At 35.2% G+C, this 23,143-nt stretch overlaps 1 protein-coding gene across 21 annotated transcripts in view; it reads right to left on the bottom strand.

The window, feature by feature from the left end:
* LARP1B (La ribonucleoprotein 1B) overlaps positions 1-23,143 on the bottom strand; it is a 154,641-nt gene that overhangs the window by 37,959 nt on the left and 93,539 nt on the right. For 14 of the 21 annotated variants that reach the window (XR_010586992.2, XM_015450821.4, XM_065545460.2 and 11 more), the window contains one exon: positions 16,856-16,979. The exons of 4 other annotated variants lie outside the window; for them this stretch is intronic. Coding sequence is in view for 14 of the 17 variants with exons in the window: in XM_015450821.4 (XP_015306307.1) it covers positions 16,856-16,979 (124 nt within the window). In the remaining 3 variants the exon portion in view is untranslated. Of the gene's footprint in view, positions 1-1,064; positions 1,121-16,855; positions 16,980-20,493; positions 21,625-23,143 lie in introns of those variants that run through there. 3 more of the 21 variants (XR_012435088.1, XR_012435089.1, XM_065545462.1) reach the window with 3 other exon arrangements.

Raw genomic sequence — 23,143 nt, 5'->3', positions numbered from 1 at the left:
ATTTACATAGCTCTAATTTGTTCATTTTCAGTGCTGAATAGTATGTGGTGTACAAATATATCACAATTTATCCATTCTCCTGCAGAGAGACATTTATATTATTTCAAAGTTTTTTGTTTAATCAACAATGCTGTGATCGACATTGTTGAACATGTTTCTGTATAGGTATGAGCATTTCTCTAGGGTTTATTCTGAGTGGAAATACTGAGTCAAAAGAGATGTGCATCTGGCCGGGCGCGGTGGCTCACGCCTGTAATTCCAGCACTTTGGGAGGCCGAGGCGGGGGGATCGCGAGGTCAGGAAATCGAGACCATCCTGGCTAACACGGTGAAACCCCGTCTCTACTAAAAATACGAAAAAATTATCTGGGCATGGTGGCGGGCGCCTGTAGTCCCAGCTACTTGGGAGTCTGAGGCAGGAGAATGGCGTGAACCCGGGGAGGTGGAGCTTGCAGTGAGCCGAGATGGCGCCACTGCACTCCAGCCTGGGCGACAGGACACCATCTCAAAAAAAAAAAAAGAGATGTGCATCTTCTGATTTAATGACCACTGACCGCCAAACCACTTTCTATAATGATTTCACCAACTTACACTCTCACCAGCAGCATGTGAGAATTCCAACAATTTAACATCCTGGTGAAGACTGGGTTTTGTTTAAACTCTTAACTATTCTTCCATCTCATGGGATTTAAAAGATATTTGCATTTCCTTCGTTATTGCTAGTGAAATTGCGCATGTTTTCATATATCTAGTTACCCTTCAGACTTCCTCTTTTGTCAGACTGCTATTCAAACCCTTCGACTATTTTTTTTTTATTCTGTTATTTTACTTGCTGATTTGCTCATGAAAATCTTATGGTAAGATACCAAATAAGCCAGCAGATAAATCAAGTAATAGCAACAAAAAAAAATAGTCTCCATTTCCGTGTGGTTTTTCTTCAGACTTATCTACTTCTTTTGATTCATATAACAACTTTTTGTTTTTTTCACTCAACAAATATTAAGTGCCTGCTATCTGCCAAGCACTATTCTAGGCACGAGTTTGTAAAGTCAAAAGTGAACTTACACATTTGCCATTTCCTCTCCCAATCCATTTTCCTCACTGTTACCAGAATGATTATTCTGAGGAGAAAATTAGATCATTTCATATTTCTGTTTAACATTCTTCAGTATTTCCCATTTGCCTCTAGAATAAGCCTAGGCTCTTTACCCTGGCATATGAGATTTTGCTGATTTTGCCTCATCTGTTGTCATTTTCCACTTTGATCTTGGTGACACAAATAGCACCAAACTGTCAGTCCTGATCCTTGTTCTGTATCTTTTCATATGCTTTTTCTTCTTTTTTTTTGGAGACGGAGTCTCGCTCTGTCGCCCAGGCTGGAGTGCAGGGGCCGGATCTCAGCTCACTGCAAACTCCGCCTCCCGGGTCTACGCCATTCTCCTGCCTCAGCCTCCCGAGTAGCTGGGACTACAGGCGCCCGCCACCTCGCCCGGCTAGTTTTTTGTATTTTTTAGTAGAGACGGGGTTTCACTGTGTTAGCCAGGATGGTCTCGATCTCCTGACCTCGTGATCCGCCCGTCTCGGCCTCCCAAAGTGCTGGGATTACAGGCTTGAGCCACCGCGCCCGGCCATATGCTTTTTCTTCTGTCTGAAAGTCCCTTTCCTGAATCTTTTGTATACCCAATGCAACAGTTACCATAGCCTTCCTTTAATACCCAGCACAGATGTTACCTTTCTCGGGAATGTGAAGCATTCCTTGAACACCTTTGTGCTGTGTCTGTATTTTCTCCATTTATTGTTTCATTTATTAAATTAAAATTTATTTTCTTACATATCATCCCATAGATGCCAACAGTAAGTCTCATTGCTTTCCAGAAAGCAACTACCACAATTGCATCGAATACTAGTGCCTACCATACATAATGTCTGGGAAAAAATATATCCTTATCAAAGGAATGCTAAACTTAACTGAATTGTGTTAATACTGTTTTCCTTATACCAAAAATATATACAATCTGGTCAGGTGCAATGGCTCCCATCTGTAATCCCAGCACTTTGGGAGGCCAAGCCAGGTAGATCACCTGAGGTCAGGAGTTTGAGACCAGCCTGTCCAACATGGTGAAATCCCATCTCTACTAAAAATACAAAAATTAACCAGGCATGGTAGCAGGCACCTGTAATCCCAGCTACTCAGGAGGCTGAGGCAGGAGAATTGCTTGAACCCGGCAGACGGAGGTTGCAGTGAGCTGAGATCACACCATTGCACTCCGGCCTGGGGAACAAGAACGAGACTTCATCTCAAAAAAAAAAAAAAAAAAAAAAACATATATATATATGCATATATATATGCATGTATATATATATAGAGAGAGAGATACAATCCTAGAGATAAAAACATGAACATATACTGAAAAATGTGTTAAATCCAGTACCTTTGTGAAAGACATTTTCAAAGATCTAGGAGCAGTAACAACCCAGAAAGAGTAAGCTTCCTATCACTTAGATTATGGTCTATAAATTCCATTTCCCACTAATTAGTTCTCCTCAAAGAAATAACATCTGGAGTACAGAATGTATAATCTGAGCCTGGGAAATCTTGAGCAATAAAGTAGCAGAAAAGCAATAAAGTAGTTTTTAAAATACTAGCATAAATCAAAGGACAAAGGAGTAAATCTTAGAGGTTCACCAGTCAAAAATAAAACAATTTGACCACTAAAAACAATGACCAAAATGGATTAAACATATCGAATAAATAAGCTCCATGAGTTCATAATGATACTTTAAAACTTAATCACATTTAGAGTTTCCTAGGGCACTAACTCATTATTTTGAAAACCAATAAACTGAATAAAAAGAAAGAAGCAAGCATTTATCCTTCCTTGTCTGTAAAAGTTGAATTTCAGGGTAACCAAAGAGTTGATGAAAGAACATTCTTCATAAGAAAATTTTACGTAAGGATTGCAGAAGAAATGATGGAATTAGAAGTTAACCATTTTGCAATTCTACTGACAGAGGAAATCTAGGGAATATTCATCAATAGCTGCTAAAACCATTTGGTAAAAGATTGGAGCGAAACTTGTTAATGAAAGGATCAGGCTGACAACACCTGAGTCAAATCATGAATCACAGCATCAGTAAAAGTGGGAGTGACAGACATACTATGATGTTATAGGAAATAGACAAGTCTTCCTAAGACATATTCTTGCTACTAGGAAAAAAACAATGCCAAAACTTGAATATACTCAATCCTCTATATCTAAATCCTTGGTACTTATACTTCATTAGTAATACATGGGATAAAGGATATACTAAATGATATGAAGAAGATACAGTCAGGTAAATATAGATCATAAGAAATCCTACCAGTTTCTTCAACAAATTAACCAGTTTCTTCAACAAATCATTGTCATGGAAAAACAAGGGAAGAGAAATAATTAGAGATTAAGATTGACTTAATGGTGTTATCAGTCAATTGCAATGTTTGCATCTTGTTTCGTCCTAGTTCAATCAAACAATTTGAAAAATATATTTCAGACAATTAGGGACAACTAAACATATACTGCGTAGTAGATTATATTAAAAATTATTGCTAATTTTGTTAGGTGAAATAATGGTGCTATAAAAATTTACATACATACTTGTTTTGTAAGTCCTAGTCAGTTTGCAATATATAGTGAAGTATTTCCAGAAGAAATGATATGACTTTGAGATTCAATATAGAATACCAGAAATAGATTGGGAGGCAAGGTACAGATTAAAAAAGAATGTCAACCTATTAACAATTGTTGAAATTAGGTGAGATGGATACATGAGGATTTCGTTAAACAATTCTCCCTATTGTTATCTGTACCGGAACATTTCCAAAATCAAAAGCTAACTTTTATTTGTTTTATACTTATTTTATTCCAGGTGCTCAGGGTGAATTTTGCCCACCAATAAGAGTAGGTACATTAATTTTGTAAGATTAACATCTATAGAGTACGTTGGTTATCTCAAAAGAAACATTTTACAAAATTTTTATAGACTATCATATACCAATTTATAATATTTTGACATAAAATTATCAAATATTAGTTCATTACAAGAACATAAAATATTCATAGTAAATATTAAAATATTATTATTGGAAATATATTAGGAAACAAGAACATATTAACATTTTTTGTCAACTACAAGCATAGCATAATATATGAATATCATCTATATATTATAACTTCCTTTTAATCAAAAGCATAGGCCATCTCTTGTACATGAATAGTCATAATAGCATTTTTCATAATAGCCAAAACTAGAAACAATCCAAATATCCATAAAATGTTGAATGGACAAAAAAATGTAGTATGCTCATTCTATGAAATAATACTTAGCAATAAAAGAAAGGTACTGATACATGCAATGACATGGATGAATCTCAAAAATACTATGTTAAGTGAAAGATTCCAAGTATATAACTATGTATCATATGATTCCATTTATATAAAATTTCTGAAAAGTGCAAAACCATAGTGAAAGAAAGATAACTAGTTGCCTCAGGCTGAAGGTGAATGTTGGGATTGACTGCAAATGTGCATGAGGAACTCTTTAGTATGATGGAATTGTTCTAAAACCGGATTGTGGTGCTGGTATACAATTTTATACATTTACTGAAATTCAAATGATACACTTAAAAAGGGTTAAAGCAGTAATTTTCAAGGTATGGTCCCAAATAGAACTATTGGCATGACCTGGGAACTTGTTAGAAATGTATATTCTCATATCCCACCTACCTTACTGATTCAGAAAGTTGATACAGAGTCCTTTAATCTGTTTCAACGAGCTTCCCAGGTGAACCTTACACATGCTAAATGTAAAAACCACTGAACTTAGGGGTGTGCTAACTATTCTACTATCTAAGGTTTTCCAAATTTTATCACTACCAAATCAGATCATTGCACAGCTTCATACCTGAACCATATGAGCCTTGTTTACAGTCTCCACTGCCTTTATAAAAATAAAACTCAATATTATGCTGTTAGTGTTTAGTGAAGGTCAAAAATTAAAAATGCTACATGAGAACTGGCACCTCAGGTTTTTTATAAATAAAAATGCCTCTAAAGCAGAACTCAGCAAACTTTTCCTACAAATGTCACATAGTAAATATTTTTTGCTTTTTAAGACGTAAGGTCTCTGTTGAAACAGCTCAGCTCTGCCTTTGTAGCATAAAAACAGCAAGAGGCCATATGTAAATGACCAGCGTTATCACATTGGCCCATAGCAGGCTAGTTTCAGTCAATAGGCCATAATTTGCCAGCCACTGAACTATAGCAGTCAGATAGATATGAATCCAAATCCTGGATTTATACTTTGCTAGCAAAAAAAAGAAAAAAAATCATAACTGTATTTTGTGTATTCAATAAAGTACAGAAAAACACGAGCATATTAAAATATATATATATAGGCAGTATAAAAGAGGATCCAATCAAGCTTCTAGATGAGAAAAGGACGACAGCTGAGATTTTAAAACATACACGTACACACGCACGCACACATACACACGCACGCGCGCACACACACACACACTGGATGGATTAAAAATAGACTCTGTAGAAGAAAAGGCTAATAAACTTGAAGAGAGGAATAAAAGTTACTTAAAACAAAAACAGAGTAAAAGGTCTGAAAAACAACAACAACATAACGGAGCATTAATGAAGTATGGGACAACTTCAAGTGCCCTAATATAAATTATACATGTAATTGGAGTCTTGAGAGAAAGAGAAAAAAGAACAGGAAAACATTATTAATCTTTTTTTTTTTTTTTTTTTTTAAGACAGAGTCTCACTGTCAACCAGGCTAGAATGCAGTGGTACAATCTTGGCTCACTGCAACCTCTACCTCCCGGATTCAAGTGATTGTCGTGCCTCAGCCTTCCGAGTACCTGGGATTATAGGTGCGCGCCACCACACCCAGCAAATTTTTGTATTTTTAGTAGAGATGGGGTTTCACCATGTTGGCCAGGCTGGTCTCGAACTCCTGACCTCAGGTGATCCATCTGCCTTGGCCTCCCAAAGTGCTGGGATTACAGGCATAAGCTCCCACACCCAGTCTATTAATTTTTTAATTAAAATTTTAAATTTAAAGGAACAGCTGAACACTTTCCAAATTTGATTAAAAATGTAAAAACACACATATTTTAAAAACTCAGTGAGTTCAAGCACAAGAAACATGAAAAGTACACCAAAGCAATAGTAATTAAGGTGCTTAAAATGGGTGACAAAGATTAAAAGCAACCAGAATCAACAGAAACTGAACCGAAAACAGAAAGGCAACCTCAACAACAGAAAAAAAAGAAACTGAAAAAAAAATCAGCCAAACCTTAAGAACCCGTGGGACAACAAAAGGTCTAGGAGAGAAGAAGTGCAGGTCTAAAAATTTTTTTAAGGAAATAATAGTTGAAAACTTCCCAAATTTGTCTAAAGTCAAACCTACAGATTTAAGAAACAGACAATCCTATCCAGGATAAACCCAAAGAACTCCATACCAAGGCACATCACACTCTACTTGCTATAAACTTAAGATGAAAAAAATAAAAATCTTGAAGGTAGCTAGAGATGCATTACTTGTAGGGAAACAATTTGAATGACAACAAAATTTTATACGAAAAACCACGGAGGACAGAAAGAAGTGGTACAACAGTTTTGAATCACTAACAGAAAAGAACTGTCAGTCCAGAATTCTTTATCCAGTGAAAATATCCTTGGCAATAAGGTGAAATAAAGACATTCTCAGAAGAAAGAAAACTATAAATCATAGCCAACTGAACTGCTCTAAAAGAACCACTAACCTGAGTATTTCAGACAGAAGAAAATGATAACAGAAGGAAACCTGAAACATCACGAATAGAGGAACAGCAAGATAAATGGTAAAGGTCTGGATAAATATAATAGACTATTCTCCTTTTAAGTTATTTAAAACATGCTTGAAAGTAAAAAATAAAACATTGGTGGGCTTTTTAACATATGAAGATACATAAGACAATCATTACATAAAGAAATTTCAGCTGAGTGTGGTGATTCATGCCTATAATCCCAGCACTTTGGGAGACTGAGGTAGGAGAATCTCTTGAGGTCAGGAGTACTAGACCAATCTGGGCAACGTAGCAAGATCCTGTCTCCACAAAAAAATAAAAAAATTAGTTGGGCTTTGTGGCATGCACCTGTAGTCCTACCTACTTGGGAGGCTGAGGTGGTAGGATTACTTGAACCCAGCAGCTTGAGGCTGCAGTGAGCCATGAGTGCACCACTGCACTCCAGCCTTGGCAACAGAGTGAGACCCTCTCTCTTGGGGTGGGGCCGGTGGGGAGAGAAAGGAAAAAAAAAATCTCTATGGGGGTATGGGGGTTAGGTTTCTACATTCTTATTGAAATGGTAAAATATTGATTCGAAATAAACTGAAAAGTATGTGTTTAGAAATCCCTAGAGCAATCACTAAAAACAATTATACAAAAAAAAGATATATATGTCCAAATTCACAGTACATAAATTAAAATGTAATAGAAAAAGTTACAAATAACACAAAGAATGGAGAAAATGGGCAATAGAAGCAAAAAAAAAAAAAAAAAAAAAAAAGAAAAGGAATAATAAAAAGGTTGACCTAAATCCAAACATACCAATAATTACATTAGTCTAAACAAACCAATTAAAAGACATATTGTCAGACTGAATAAAAAACATGACCTAACTATATGCTATCTATAATAAACTGACTTCAAATATAATGATATAGGTAGGTTAAAAGTAAAAAGCTGGCAAAAGATACATCACATACCATGAGAGAGAAATGAAAGAAAGCTGGAATGGCTATATTAAAATCAGACAAACTAAATTTCAAAGCAAACAAGGACACATACATGAATGAAAGGGCCAATTCACCAAGATGACACAATATACCAATGGGTATAAGGTGAACTAACAAAAGAGCTAAATAAATGAAGCAAAACCCAATAGAACTGAAATAGGAAATAAACAAGTCTGCAATTATAGGTGGTGACTTCGACACTCCTCTCTAAGATAGAACCAGTAGACAAAAAATTCAGCAAAGATATAGAACTCATCAACACCATTAACCAACTGAACTGAACAGACAATATGGAACATTCTACTCAAAAATATATAATAAACATTCTTCTCAGATGTATATGGTACATTCACCAAGACAGACTATATTGTGGGTGATAAAATTAGCAAATTAATTAAACAAATTTGAAATTAACAAATTAACTTTAAATTTTAAAATAATGTAAAGTATGTTCTCTGGCTACAATAGAATTAAACTATATATCAATAAGATTAATAACAGAGGGATAACTGAAAAAGTTCTAATCACTTGGAAATTACACCGAATACGCTCCTAAATAATACATAAAGAAGAAGTCTCAAAAGAATTTAGAAAATGTTTTGAAAGCATAAAAATTAATAAAATACAACATATCAAAATTTGTGGAATGCAGCTAAAGCAGTGCTTAAACAAAAATATATAGAATTAAGGGCTGTGCTCAGTGGCTCATGCCTGTAATCCTAGCACTTTGGGAAGCCGAAGTGGGTGGATCATTTGAGGCCAGGAGTTCGAGACCAGCCTGGCCAACGTGGTGCAACCCGGTCTCCACTAAAAATACAAAAATTAGCCGAGTGTGGTGGCACAGACCTGTAATCCCAGCTGCTCAGGAGGCTGAGGCAGGAGAATCGCTTGAACCCAGGAGGCAGATGTTGCAGTGAGCGAGGTTGTACCACTGTACTCCAGCCTGGGTGACAGGGCGAGACTCTAAGACTCTGTCTTAAAAAATATATATAGATAAATATAGAGAGCGAGAGAATATTAAATGCTTATATCCGAAAAGAAACTCTCAAATCAGTAATTTAAACTTCTCCCTTAAAAATGAGATTTCAAACAAATAGATTTCAGGAAGATATCCAAATTTTAAAAATTAAACAAAAACACTTCTAAATAGTTGATGTATCAAAAAACTAAAAAGAAATTAGAAAATATATAGAACTGAATGAAAATCAAAATGCAATAACACAAAAAATACTGCTTAGGGGGAAATTTGTAGTACTAAATGGTTATAATAGGAAAGAAAAACGTGTCAAATAAATGATCCAAGCTTCCACTGAAACTAAAAAAGGAGGAACAAAATAAGAAAAAAGGAAATAATAAAGAGCAAAAATTAATAAAACTGGAATAAAAATAAAGTAAATCAATGAAAATAAAACTTAAAAAAATTAAACTGATGAACCTCTAGCTAGATCGATCAAGACAAAAAAGACACAAATTTATAAAGAGTAGGAATGAAAGAAGAGATATCTCTACAGAACCTACGAACAGTAAAAGGAGAAAAAGAGCATATTATAAATTCCAGGAAACGAACAAATCCAATAGGTACAAGAGCTCACCTGAGAAAAAAGACTTACTTAGTCTTATGTTTCTTAAAGAAATAAATGTGTAGTTTAAAACATTCCAATAGTTCCAGGCCCAGATAGCATCTGGGCCTGGATGGCATCACTGGGGAATGCTAACAATGTGTAAGAAATAAACAATTGTAGACAAACTCTTCCAAAATACAAAAGAAGGAACACTTACCAACTCATTTTATGACACTCATTTTATAACACCTCTAACACTAAAATCAGACAAATATAATCCAAGACAATGAAAAAAAAAAACAATATTCCTCATGAATATAGTACAAAAGGCTTCAAAAAATATAAGCAACCTGAGTCTAACAATATATAAAAGGATAATATAATAACTAGGATTATATAAAAGGATAATATAATAACTAAATGAGGCTTATCCTGAGAATCCAAGACTAGTTCAACATTTGAAAACCAATCAATGTACTTTACAACACAAACAGACTAATTAAGACAAGCCATATGACATGAGCCACCGCACCTGGCCCAAAAGATACTCTTAAAAAATGAAAATATAAGCCCCAGGTTCTGAGAAGACATGTGCAAATTACCTATGTACATCTGTAATAAAGGACTTGTATCCAGAGTAAAGAACTCTCAAAGCTCAGTAACAAAAACAACTCAATAAAAGAAATGTCCAAAGATTTGTGCAGGCACTTTGCCAAGCATGAACTGATGGCAAATCAGCACATGAAAAGATACGCAACAGCATCAGTCACAATGAGATACTACTATTAGATGGCAAAAAAAAATTTTTTTTAACTAACAATACTAAATGCTGGTGATGATGTAGAGCAAATGGAACCCTCATATATTGTTGGTAAGAATATAAAATGGCACAGCTATTTTGGAAAAGTTGGACAGTTTCTTAAAAAGTTATACTTACTGTATGATCCAACAGTGCCACTCAAAAGCATTTACCCAAGTGAAATGAAAACACATATTCACATAAAAACTTGTAAACAAATACTCATAGCAGCTCAATTCATAATCACCAAAAACAGAAAAACAACCTATATGCCTTCAACTAATAAGTGGATAAACTGTTTACATCCATGCAATGGAATGCTACTTGTCAGTAAAAAGGTAATACAAACAACACACAAAAGCATGAATAAATCTGAAAGGCACTATGCTAAATGAAAGGAGCCAGACTCAAAAGGCTATATTTTATATGATTCCACTTATATGATATTCTAGAAATGGCAACACTATAGGAATAGAAAATAGAAAACAAGCTGCCAAAAACTTGGCCTGGGTTGAATACAAAGAGTCATGGAAAAATCCTCAGGGAGTAATGGAAATGTTCAGTAACTTGACTAGGTGGTGTTTACACGACTGTATTCATCTGTCAAAGTTCCCAAAATGATGTACATAAATGGTGTGAAACTTACTGAATGTAAACTACATCTCAATTTTTAAAAAAATATGACCCACAAAGCTCAGGCAACGAAAGCAAAAATAAACAAATGGATTGTACCAAATGAAAAAGTTTCTTCTGCACAGCAAAGGAAACAGTCAACAGAGCGAAGAGACAACCTACAGAATAAGAAAAAATACTGCAAACCACATATCTGATTAGGAGTTATATCCAAAATATATAAGTAACTCAAACAACTCAATAGCAAGAATGCAAATAATCCAATTAAAACATGGTCAAAAGACCTGATTAGAGATCTCTCCAAAGAAGACATAAGAAGGTCAACATGTATATGAAAAGGTGCACTGGTGTAGCCATTGCGGAAAACAGTATGGAGATTTGTAAAGAAATTAAAAGTAGAATTACCATATGACCCAACAATCCCTCTTCTGGGTATATACCCAAAGGAAATGAAATCATCACCATAGAAAGATATCTATCTGCACTCACATGTTCATTGCCACATTATTCACAATAGCCAAGATATAAGATATGGGAACAACTAAAGTATGTGTCCACTTATGATAAACAAAGAAATGGTGATGTGTGTGTATGTATATGTGTGTGTGTGTATATATATGTGTGTATATATATGCATATATGTGTATATATACGTATATGTGTATATATGTATGTGTGTGTGTATATGTGTATATATGTATATATATGTGTGTGTGTATATATATGTGTATATATATAGAGAGAGAATAGAATAGAATTAAACCTTTAAAAAAAGGAGATCCTGCCATTTGCTACAATATGGATGAAACTGGAGGACATTATGCTAAATAAAATAAGTCAAACACAGAAAGAAAAATACTTCATAATGTCGCTTATACATAGAATCTTTAAAAAAAAGTATATAGACATAGATAATAAAACAGTGGTTACCAAGGGTGGGATGAGGGTCAAAAAATACCAAGTTGTAGATATGTAGGATAAATAAGTCTAGAGATCTAATGTACAACCTGAGGGCAACAGCTAATAATATTATATTATACTTGGTATTTTTGCTAAGAGAGATTTTAGGTGCTCTTGCCACAAAAAAAGGTAACTATGTGAGATAATATGTTCATTTGCTTGACTATTGTAACCATTACACTATATATATATATCAAAACATCATGTTGTACACCTTAAATATATATAATTTTTAAGAGGAAACAAAAAATATAACTGGATATTTGTAGGGTGGTCAGAATGAAAGGAGGGAGACAGGCTAGGAGTTTATTACAATTAACCAAGGAGAAAATGATGGTGACTTTTACAGAGTGATAGAGATGGAGAAAGTGAGAAGTGGTTAGATTCTAGATATATTTTTAAATATATATAACTTTCCCATAAATAAGATATGGAATTTAAAAAACAAACAGATCAAAAATGACACAGAAATGTTTTGACCTGTGCAACTGGAAAAATGGAGGTAATATTTACAGAGATGTGGAAGTCTAGGAGGAAAAGTCCTTGGAGAGGGGTGGGAATTCAGAACTTAGATTTTGGACATACGAAATTTAACATGCTTATAAAATATACAAGTAGAACTGTTAACCATACAGTTGAATATTTGTCTGAAATACAGGATGGAGGTCTGGTCTATACATATTAATTTGATACTCATTAGTATAATAATGCTCTTTAAAACCCATGAGACTTGATGCTATTACACGAGACGTTAATGAGGATTCAAAAGAGGAGAAATTTGAGGACTGGGTCCTAAAGCATCCAAATTTTAGAGGTTAGGGAAACAGCGAAGAACTAGCAAAAAAGACTCCATGAGGCAGAAGGAGAATAAGTGAATAAGTGTTCAGGAAGTAAAAATATGTTTCAGGACAGAGCGATTAATTTGATTTAATGCTGACGTCAGGTAAGATAAGGACTGATTTGACCCCTCTTATATATAGAGATTCCTGGTGATATTATCAGTAGCTGGTTTGGGATGTGGAGGACAGAGGCCTGTTTGGAGCAGGCATAGGGAATAAATAGGAACATAGATACTGAAGACAGTGAAAATAAACTCCTTCTTTATGCCTTAAATTCTATATTGTAATGGCAATACCAACTCTTTTCTATTAGGATCATTCTTTTATATGATTTCCCATCCTTTACTTTCTAATATTTCCATATGTTATGACATATAACTAGCATAGAGTGAATTTTTTAAGCCCAATTAATTTTAAGATTAAAATTATCTTTTAATTTGAACATTAATCTATTCAACATTTCCTGTCATAGCAATATATTGGGTCAAATTCTATCTTTTTTAAATTTTTGCTTTATTTTTATACTTTTCTGTTCATATATTTAAAAACTAGAGATTACAGCACACAAATAAAAATTAATAGATTTATATATAAATTTTAAAATACAGTTGATACACACTCATACCAACCAACTAGACCAATACATAAATTCCAGATGCTAGCAAACACATATGCAGACCTTCCAGATGGGATTCCCCCACCCTCAGGAGTAAATTAATATATTAAATTTTTATATTAATAATTCTCCTTGCTTATATTCATGGCTCCTATGTGCTATGCATATATCCATGAATTTTATACTTTATGTAATAGCATTACATTGAATGAACTTCTTTGTTCTAGCTTATTTTATACATCCTATTTTTTTATTTTTTATTTTTGTTAGTTTTTCCTATATTTTTAGATTAACACATTTCGTCACGTATAACGTTAGTTCTTTCATTTTCCACTGCTGCCTATTTTTCCTATGTATGAATACACCACATCTTATAATACATTCTACTATAACTGTGCATTTTTTAGTTTTCAATTGCTTTTTTCTATTATGAACAATGATACTGCAAATATTCTCTTGGTAAACATCTGCAACAGTATGCCCAGGCTGTTCTCAAACTCCTGGGCTCAAGTGATCCTCCTGCCTTGGCCTCCCAAAGTGTTGGGATTTTAGGCATGAGTCACAACGGCCTGCCACAGTATCTCTTGAAATGAAACTGCTAGGTTATAATATGGTGTATCACTATGGTTTTAATTGGAAAACCTCAATAAAAATAGCAGCTTTTCATATTTATTGGCCATTTGGTCTTCCCAAATATGAAACTGATGTTCATGTTTCATTTACTACTTTTTCTGTTAATGTTTGCCATTTTTCACATTAATTTTTAAGGTTTTAGATTTCTATGATATTAATTCTTTGTTAATGTCATGCAATGCCAAATTTATCTCCTTATTTGCTATTTGTATGCTTTCTATGATGTGCAAAGGAACATACATTCTCAATTTTAAAGTATTCAAATTTAACAAGACAAAAAATCCAGCAATTTAACTGAACATCCCTAGTGGGACACACAAAGAACCTTAAAGAAAGCTTTAAAGTATGAAGTTTTTAAAAGTTTAAAGTTTAAAGAACTCTAAAAGAAGTTACCTTTCAGTATTTATAATATTGTTATTTAATGTTATTGTTATTCTGGAACTATTATATCATAGGATTAGCAAATAAATAATTATGTTACTGTGGTTAGGAAGAAAGATTTTTTATATGTAAGTAAAAAGCAATACAACTACAAAATCAAAGAAATTAAAATTAAAACCTATAATCTTAAATTTAGACAGAAAATATCAACATGAATACATAATATATTTTTCTCTTTAAAAAATTTCCTAGCTCTTTCTATTCAAAAGGCCTAGAAACAAGGACCAACTCAGCAGCAGGTCTGGTACTGACAAAGCTCAACCTTGTGTGGGGGCTCAACCTTGTGTGGGGTGGGAAACATTAAAGTTAACAGTCCAACTCCATTATTACTGAGCAAGAAAATGAAAGGTGGCTTTAGAGCTAACAGTCAATAAACTGATAACTGGCACAGGTATCAATAATAATAATAACTATAATAGAGTGAAACCCATCTCATGTATTTATGAGTTCACAGTGATCATTTAAAAACAAACAAACAAAAACTTCATTAGTCACCAGCGAAGAATGTTAAGGAACCAGCTAGTACTTTGAAACTAGTAAACAAAAGGAAATAATTCAGCACTGACTCAGTTTCCTGTAAGAACTCTATCTCAGAATAACGGCCGGGCGCGGTGGCTCAAGCCTGTAATCCCAGCACTTTGGGAGGCCGAGACGGGCGGATCACGAGGTCAGGAGATCGAGAGACGATCCCGGCTAACACGGTGAAACCCCGTCTCTACTAAAAAAAAAAAAAATACAAAAAAATAGCTGGGCGAGGTGGCGGGCGCCTGTAGTCCCAGCTACTCGGGAGGCTGAGGCAGGAGAATGGCGTAAACCCGGGAGGCGGAGCTTGCAGTGAGCTGAGATCCGGCCACTGCACTCCAGCCTGGGTGACAGAACAAGACTCTGTCTCAAAAAAAAAAAAAAAAAAAAAAAAAAAAAAAAAAAAGGACTCTATCTCAGAATAAATAAATATTCTGAGGAAAGTTCTCTTTATAAAAGTATTCTACCTATTAAGGTAAGATGTAATGATTAAAAATAGAATCATTACTATTTTGCAACCCCTAGTAAAATAAAAGCTTCACTCACTGATCATCAATGACCGCTAACATTACAAAAAGAGACAATACAGCATTATGTATCTCCTAATAGTATTCAATACTACATATGACATATGCTTACAGAGATTTGAGTCTTAATCTAATCAAGCCTCTATGCTGAACTAACAGTCATAGATAACTCAGGACTAGAAAACAGGTTAAATGAAACCATGGGGATATAATCAGCAAAATTCAGAATGTGAGAAATTCTACAGGACAAACAACCCAGTTTCTTAAATACCAAATTGCAAGGACCAATAAATTGTAAGGCAAAAAACAGTAGAAACCTGTAGACTAAAAAAGACATATCAATCTATTGCAATCTATTTGAAGAAACTGGAAAAAAAAAAGTGATGAATGAGGAAATTTGAACACTAACTAGGTATTTCACATTAAGGAATTACTGTTAATTTTAGAAATAATGTCCTGCGAATTTATGTGTTAAAAGATACAGCCCTTATCTTTTTAAAGACACATACAGAAATATTTAGGGATAAAAAAATATGAATCATATGATTGAGAATTTGTTTCAAAATAATCCAGAGGGAGGTATAGGAGTGACTGGAGTCAAGACAAAACAAAATTGGGTATGAGTGATTAAGTATAACAGGAAAATGGGAGTTTTATTATAAAATTCACTCTATCTTTGTATATGTGTGACTTTTTTTTTTTTTTTTTTTTTTTTTTGAGACGGAGTCTCGCTGTCGCCCAGGCTGGAGTGCAGTGGCCGGATCTCAGCTCACTGCAAGCTCCGCCTCCCGGGTTCACGCCATTCTCCTGCCTCAGCCTCCCCAGCGCCTGGGACTACAGGCGCTGCCACCTCGCCTGGCTAGTGGGTTTTTTTTTTTTTTTTTATTTTTAGTAGAGACGGGGTTTCAGCGTGTTAGCCAGGATGGTCTCGATCTCCTGACCTCGTGATCCGCCCGTCTCGGCCTCCCAAAGTGCTGGGATTACAGGCTTGAGCCACCGTGCCCGGCCATGTGTGACTTTTTATAAATCTTTTTTTTTAACCACCTTCGGGAAAAGACTATAACGAAATCAGTTATACTTGTCTGAAATGTCAGATTCAATTTATGGATCTCCCAATGTATTTATTTACACTGTCACACACAGCTAAGACTTTAAAACAAAAGAATGACTCTATTGCATTCTTAGGATCAGTGAGTCGGTGAAAAATTTTATTTTTGGAAGAGAAACATTCCCAGCAATCTTAAAATCACATCAGATACATAAAGAACCAACAAATTCTGCCTACTTCTAAGTAAGCCTCTGGCTTTGAGCATAACCTGGTGTGATCATAGAAGTTCACAAAAGGATAAAAGTTGAGTTTTAAAATTCTAGCATTTTACCATTTACCTAATGATTTTCCACAAAGAAAGAAAAAAAAGGAGTAATTTTTAAAAACAATTCAGAACTGCTTTAATACTATTCAGACACTTACACAAAAGCAGATTTACATACCTTGCCTGGACTGTGAAGGTGCTACAGGAACTTCTTGGTTTGGCTCAAAAGGAAGTTCAGGTGTTAGGTTTTCAAACTGCTCTTTACTAATGAGATTTAGCTTCTTAAAGTTCTCAACTTCTTGCTGAAGTAGAATGGAGGAATCTAATTACTAAACTGGCTAACAGAGTAACCAACAGACAATAATTGATAGCAACCTCAAAAAAATGAACTTCTAAAACAGGGATTAATCACAATGGAGTGAAAAAGATGTTCTAATAAAGAATCTAGCATTAAACTTAATAACAACATTCAGAATCTAAGAAGCATATAAAACCCTAAAATATTATGATGATTTTGTAATTAAAAAACACGAGCACACAAACTAATCATTAATTATTTGTTGAGCATGTACATACAAGACTACCAGGTATTACAGAAGTTACAAAGTAATCTAATACAGGTTCCCTACCATTAAGGAATTTGTATGTTAGATGAAAAGGAAGAAATGAACACATAAAAATGAATAATATTAGGCAGTGCGTGAAAAGCGATATTGGTATAAAAATTAAGATCATCAGGAAGCCATCACAGAAGAGATGGGACAAAAGCAGCTCTTGAAGGATGAGAATTTAGAGAAAGGGAGAAGCATTCTAAATAGGTAATGTGAGCAAAGATAAGACGCTTAGAAAAAGCAATGTGTTTATTAGAAAGTAATTACGTGAATGAGAATATCTGTGTAGAACCAGTGGCAAAGAGGCCTGATGCGGAAGTCGGAGAAAGCTACTAGAAGACCTTTAATACTGGGTCAAGAAGATTTCACTTTGTTTTATAATAATGGATGCATGTGATAAAGATAAATCTGGATGGCCCTGGATAGCTGCAGCGAAGAGACTCAGTAGGTTTGAGTTGTTAGCTCAAAGGAAGTATAGACCCCTCTCTGACTCTGTTGTTAGCTCAAAGGAAGAATAGACCCCACTCTGACTCTGGGGTTCTGGAGGCTTCCCCTTTGTAATTATTATTACATAGTCACTTAGGTGTTTCCATCCCTGCCCTACAAATGTGTGGAGCGTTACAGAGGGTAGAGGTCATTCTCTACTGGAAGTTCACTTTGCCACAGGTGCATAAAGACCCTCTATGTCTGGCCTAAACTGTAAGAGAAAAAAGGAGTTTGAGGGACTGCTTACACTCTACTATTTCTTCTAAGTTTTTCCCAATAAAACCCTATATCACATCTATGCCACACGGTACTAATGGGTACATGAATCTTTACAGGGCAACATCCAAAGAGGGTTTAAGCAAGTAAAAAACATAACAAAGAATTTGTCAGATTGAAGCAAATTTAAAATAGGAAGCAAATTAAACATCATTACAAGTAGTAGCTTGCTCTTAATAACAAAAGAATCTTTTCCTTCTGTCTTCAAAGATGAAGTCACTTGTCAGCTCAAACCATTTATTAAATCCCAGTGTTAGCCTTTTAGATTATGATCTTTTTATCACTAAAGTATCTTTAATTATGTCAAAATGTATATTTATCAACATTTCTTCCTCAAAAGTTTTCAATAAGCTCTTCAGGCTAAATCAGAATCATTGCTCACTCCTCTTGTCCCTTATCTTGCTACAGAGCTTGCTATTAGCAACTCCCAATTCTGTAAATAATTATTGTATGTTTACTACATGCCAGAGATAAATAACACAATTCTACCCTGATGGAATCACAAGTTGTATATGTTTTAGTTTAGTTTTTATTTTTAACTAATTCATTAATGTATTACACACACACACACATACATGAGAAGTGTACAAATCATAAGTATACATCTCAATGAATAATCAAAGGTAAACAGACTTAAGTAATCACCATTCAGGTAAAGCAATTACTAGCACCCTAGAAGCTTCCTTTTCATGTCCCTTCTGGTCAGGATCTCCTCTTTCTCCCCCCAGATAGCTCATACACTGACTTCAATACAATAGGTGTTTTGCATGTTTCTGAACTTTATAAAAATTGAATTATACCGTATGGTTTCTTTCATGCAAAATTATGTTTAGGAGATTGATCCATGTACATGCGTGTAATCACAGTTTGTGGCTCTACAGCAGAGGTCAGCAAACTACAGGCCCAAAGGCTAAAGTCTGTTTTTATAAATGGCTGTTTTAGAACATAACCACACCCATTTGTTTACATATTGCCTATGACTACTTCATTGCTACAACTGCAGAGTTAGGTGGATAACGTATGACCACTGACAACGTATGACCCACAAAGTCTAAGGTATTTACTATACAGCTCTGTACAGAAAATGTCTGTCTACCCTTACTCTATTCTACCATATGAATACACTGCAATTTTTAAAGAAATCCATTCTGCTATTGATGAGCATTTGGGTCCTTTCTCAGATTACAGCTATTACAAATGAATTCCTATAAATACGTTTTTACAAAAACTTCTTTTGGTGAACAGGAACACAAATTTTTGTTGGATATTTACTTAGGAGTGGAATTGCTGAATTGAGCAGGTTTTTATTTAGCCTTAGTAGAAAATGCCAGTTTTTCACAGTGGTTGTACCTATTTATTTCCCCATTAGCAGTATATTAAAGTTCCTGTTGATCTACTTCTGCACCAATGCTTGGTATTTTCAGTCTCAAAATTTAGCCATTTGAACAAGAATGAACCCTAATGTAAACCATAAACTTTTAGTGAGAATGACGCATCTAGGTAGGTTCATCAATTGCAACAAATGTACCACTGTGGTACGGGAGGTTGACAATACCGGAGGCTATGCTTGTGTAGGGGAAGAAGATCTATGGAAGATCTATCTTCTGCTCAATTTTGCAATGAATATAAAACTGTTCTAAGAAATGTGTGATTCCATCATGTAACATTCTCAAAATGACAAAATTATAGAGATGAAGAACAGATTCGTGGTTGCCAGGGGTTAGGGATAGTGGAGGTGAGGCAGGTGAGTGAGACTCTAAAGACTCTAAACTTTAGAGAGCACAGGGAGAATTTTGTGGTAATAATACAGTTCAGTGTCTTGACTGTGCTGGTAGTTATACGAATCTACAGGTGATAAAATGGCACAAAACTATACACATACATTTGTGATAAGAAATGTCTATTTTCTGGTTTTAATATTATACAATGTATTTCCTTTTTTTCCCCCCGCCTAGAGACAGAGTCTTGCTCTGTTGCCCAGACTGGAACACAGTGGTACGACCACAGCTCACTGTAGCCTTGAACTCCTGCGCCCAGTTGATCTTTCTGCCTCAACCTGTAGCTGGCACTACAGGTGCATGCCACCATGACAGGCTATTTTTTTTTTTTTAATTTTTTTTTTAAGAGATGGAGTCTCGGCCGGGCGCGGTGGCTCAAGCCTGTAATCCCAGCACTTTGGGAGGCCGAGACGGGCGGATCACAAGGTCAGGAGATCGAGACCATCCTGGCTAACATGGTGAAACCCCGTCTCTACTAAAAATACAAAAAAAAAACTAGCCGGGCAAGGTGGCGGGCGCCTGTAGTCCCAGCTACTCCGGAGGCTGAGGCAGGAGAATGGCGTGAACCCGGGAGGCGGAGCTTGCAGTGAGCTGAGACCCGGCCACTGCACTCCAGCCTGGGCGACAGAGCGAGACTCCGTCTCAAAAAAAAAAAAAAAAAAAAAAAGAGATGGAGTCTCACTATGTTGCCCACACTGGTCTCGAACTCCTGGCCTCAAGCAATCCACCTGCCTCAGCCTCCAGAACAGCTGGAATTACAGGCATGAGCCACCTTGCCCAGCATTGTGCTATAGTTATATAAGATGTATATATAGTTATACAAGATGTGATATTTGAAGGGAAGTGAGGGTATACAGTACCTCTGTGTACAATTTTTGCAACTTCCTGTGAATCTATAAATATCTCAAAATAAAAATTCAGAAAAAGTTTTTAATGTAGTCATCCTGGTAGGTATACGTGTTATCTCACTGTAGCTTTAATTTGCATCTCTCTGATTACTAATGAGGCTGAAAACCTTGAGTATATTTGCTGATTTGGATAGCTTCCTTTGTTGAGGTGACTATTCAATACTATTGCTCATTTTTCTATAGGGTTGTCTTTCTCTTATTGATTTGTAAGAGTTCTTTATAAAATGTTGTAAATACCTTTTGACACTTTTTAACTTGCCTTTTTATTCTCTTATAGTATCTTGATGAAAAGAAGTCCTTTAATGTAGTACAATTTATCAATCACTTCCTTCACTGTGTTTCCTGTTCAATAAATCTTTCCCAATCAAATATTACTGAGTTATTATTTCTATAAGTTTTATTATTTTGTGTTTCACATTCAGAACTATAATCCAATTGGAATTGACTTTTCTAAACTGCATCCACATTTTCTATAACCTTACTGATTTTTTGGTTCTGATTGCTCCATCTTACACCTTTCTTTATAAAATCTCCCACTATGATTATGAATGCACCTATTTGCCTGTAAATTTTATGTATTTTGAAGCTACATTATTAGAGGCACACAAATTTAGAACTATCATATCTTCTGAGGCATTGAAACTTGTCATGATTATAAAACATCCATCTTTATATCTTGAATAAGTTTTGCCTTAAAAACCTACTTTGCCTGGTACAGTAAATAGAGTTACACCAGCTTTGTTGTGTTTATTGCCAATATTTATCTAAATATACACACATATTTACCCTTCCCATTGCTCTTCATTTCTTCCTGCATCTCCAAGCTTCTTTCTGGAATCATTTTCCTCTGCCTGAAAAATTCCCTTTAGTATTTTCTTTAAAGCAGATCTGCTGAAAATAAATTTTCATAGTTTTCATGTCTCTGATAATATCTCTATTTTACCTTCATTTTTATACAGGTTTATTTAGAGCTTTATTTTACACCTCATAAATTCACCTATTTAAGCGTACAATTCAATTATTTGTTTACCTTTATTCTTGAACACTATTTTCCCTTACAGGCACTGTAACTACATCATCCCTTTGTTCCCTCACCTCCATTATTTCTACTGAGAAGTTAGCTGTAAGTCTTACTATTAATGCTTGTAAAGTAATCTGTCCTTTTTATCCAGCTTTTATTTGTTTTCAGTTGTTTTATATGGATGGTCTCGATGAGGTTTTCTTTGTATTTATCTTCTTTGAAGTTTTTAGGACTAGAATCTGTCCTTTGGTGTCTTTCATCAGTTTTGGAAAATTCTTACCCATAATCTCTTCAAATATAACTTATGCTTTATTCTCTCTCCTCCCCCTTTGGAGGATTCAAAGATTATGTGTTGGACTATGTCTCTTACACCCTTTTCTGTATTTTCCATCTTTTTGCTCAATGCTTCACTCTGGATTTTTCTTTTGATCCATCTTCTAGTTTAATAATTATCTTTTCACTGTCCTGATCTACTATTAAGCCTACCCATTGCACTTATCATATTTTGCAGTTCTAAAATTTCCACTTGATTATTTTTTAAAGTTTCTGGCTCTATACTGAAATTCTCCATCTTATCTTTTATTTTTTAACTTACTAAAAATAAAGTCTGCTTGATAACTCTATTTTCTGGATCACTAGGGGTCTGTTTCTATTTCCTGTTGTTTCTTTTGTTTTTTACTATCATATCATATTGTCTTCTGATATTCCTGATTATTTTTTGATGACCAGACATTATTACTAAAAGTTTGAGGCCTAGGATGGAACTGGCAGATGCGTCTGAGGGAAATGAAGACCCAAATGTCAGCCTTATTTCTCTAGGTTTCCTTCTCTTTCCAGACCTTTTTTTATTTTAAGCTTCAAGCCTTTTATTCCATTTTGGTAGGTTTGTATAAAAATACTCTCTTTAGGAAAATAAACAGCAGCTGCCCTCACTATGGAGGCTTGGATTCCCTGGAGCTGAAGGTTTCTCAAAGCTGAGATCCGCAGATCAGCTCATCACAGAAACCATGGGCGCCTCCTGAGCTGTGCGGTTCAGGAGGGGGCGGCAAAATGGCCTGGTCGAATCACCTGCTGCTGCTGGCCGTGGGGCTGGAGAGTTAGTGCTCTAGGTGGGTAAAGTGGCACCTTCTGTCAGGGTGTAGGGTTGGGTGGATCACAGGAAGAGGGTAATGGAGAGTGTGGCAGTGATCTGGAAGGGGTTAGGGCTCCAGAGGACCTCTAAGGATCTACAAAGTCTCTAGGCTGCCAGGATTCCTCCGGCACAAATGGGAAACATTTTGTCTCTGATTTAGTGCAAATTGTGCTAGAGAGGCCAGCTCTTGAGAAACAGTGGGCAGCTTTGGTGGCCCCAAGCTGGCTCTACTGTGAAGCACAATAGGGTCAGTC

The sequence above is a fragment of the Macaca fascicularis genome, chromosome 5 (genome assembly GCF_037993035.2).
Source record: "Macaca fascicularis isolate 582-1 chromosome 5, T2T-MFA8v1.1".
Lineage (NCBI taxonomy): Eukaryota > Metazoa > Chordata > Mammalia > Primates > Cercopithecidae > Macaca > Macaca fascicularis.
The sequence above is the reverse complement of the archived record's forward strand: the minus strand, read 5'-3'. Positions and strand labels throughout refer to the sequence as shown.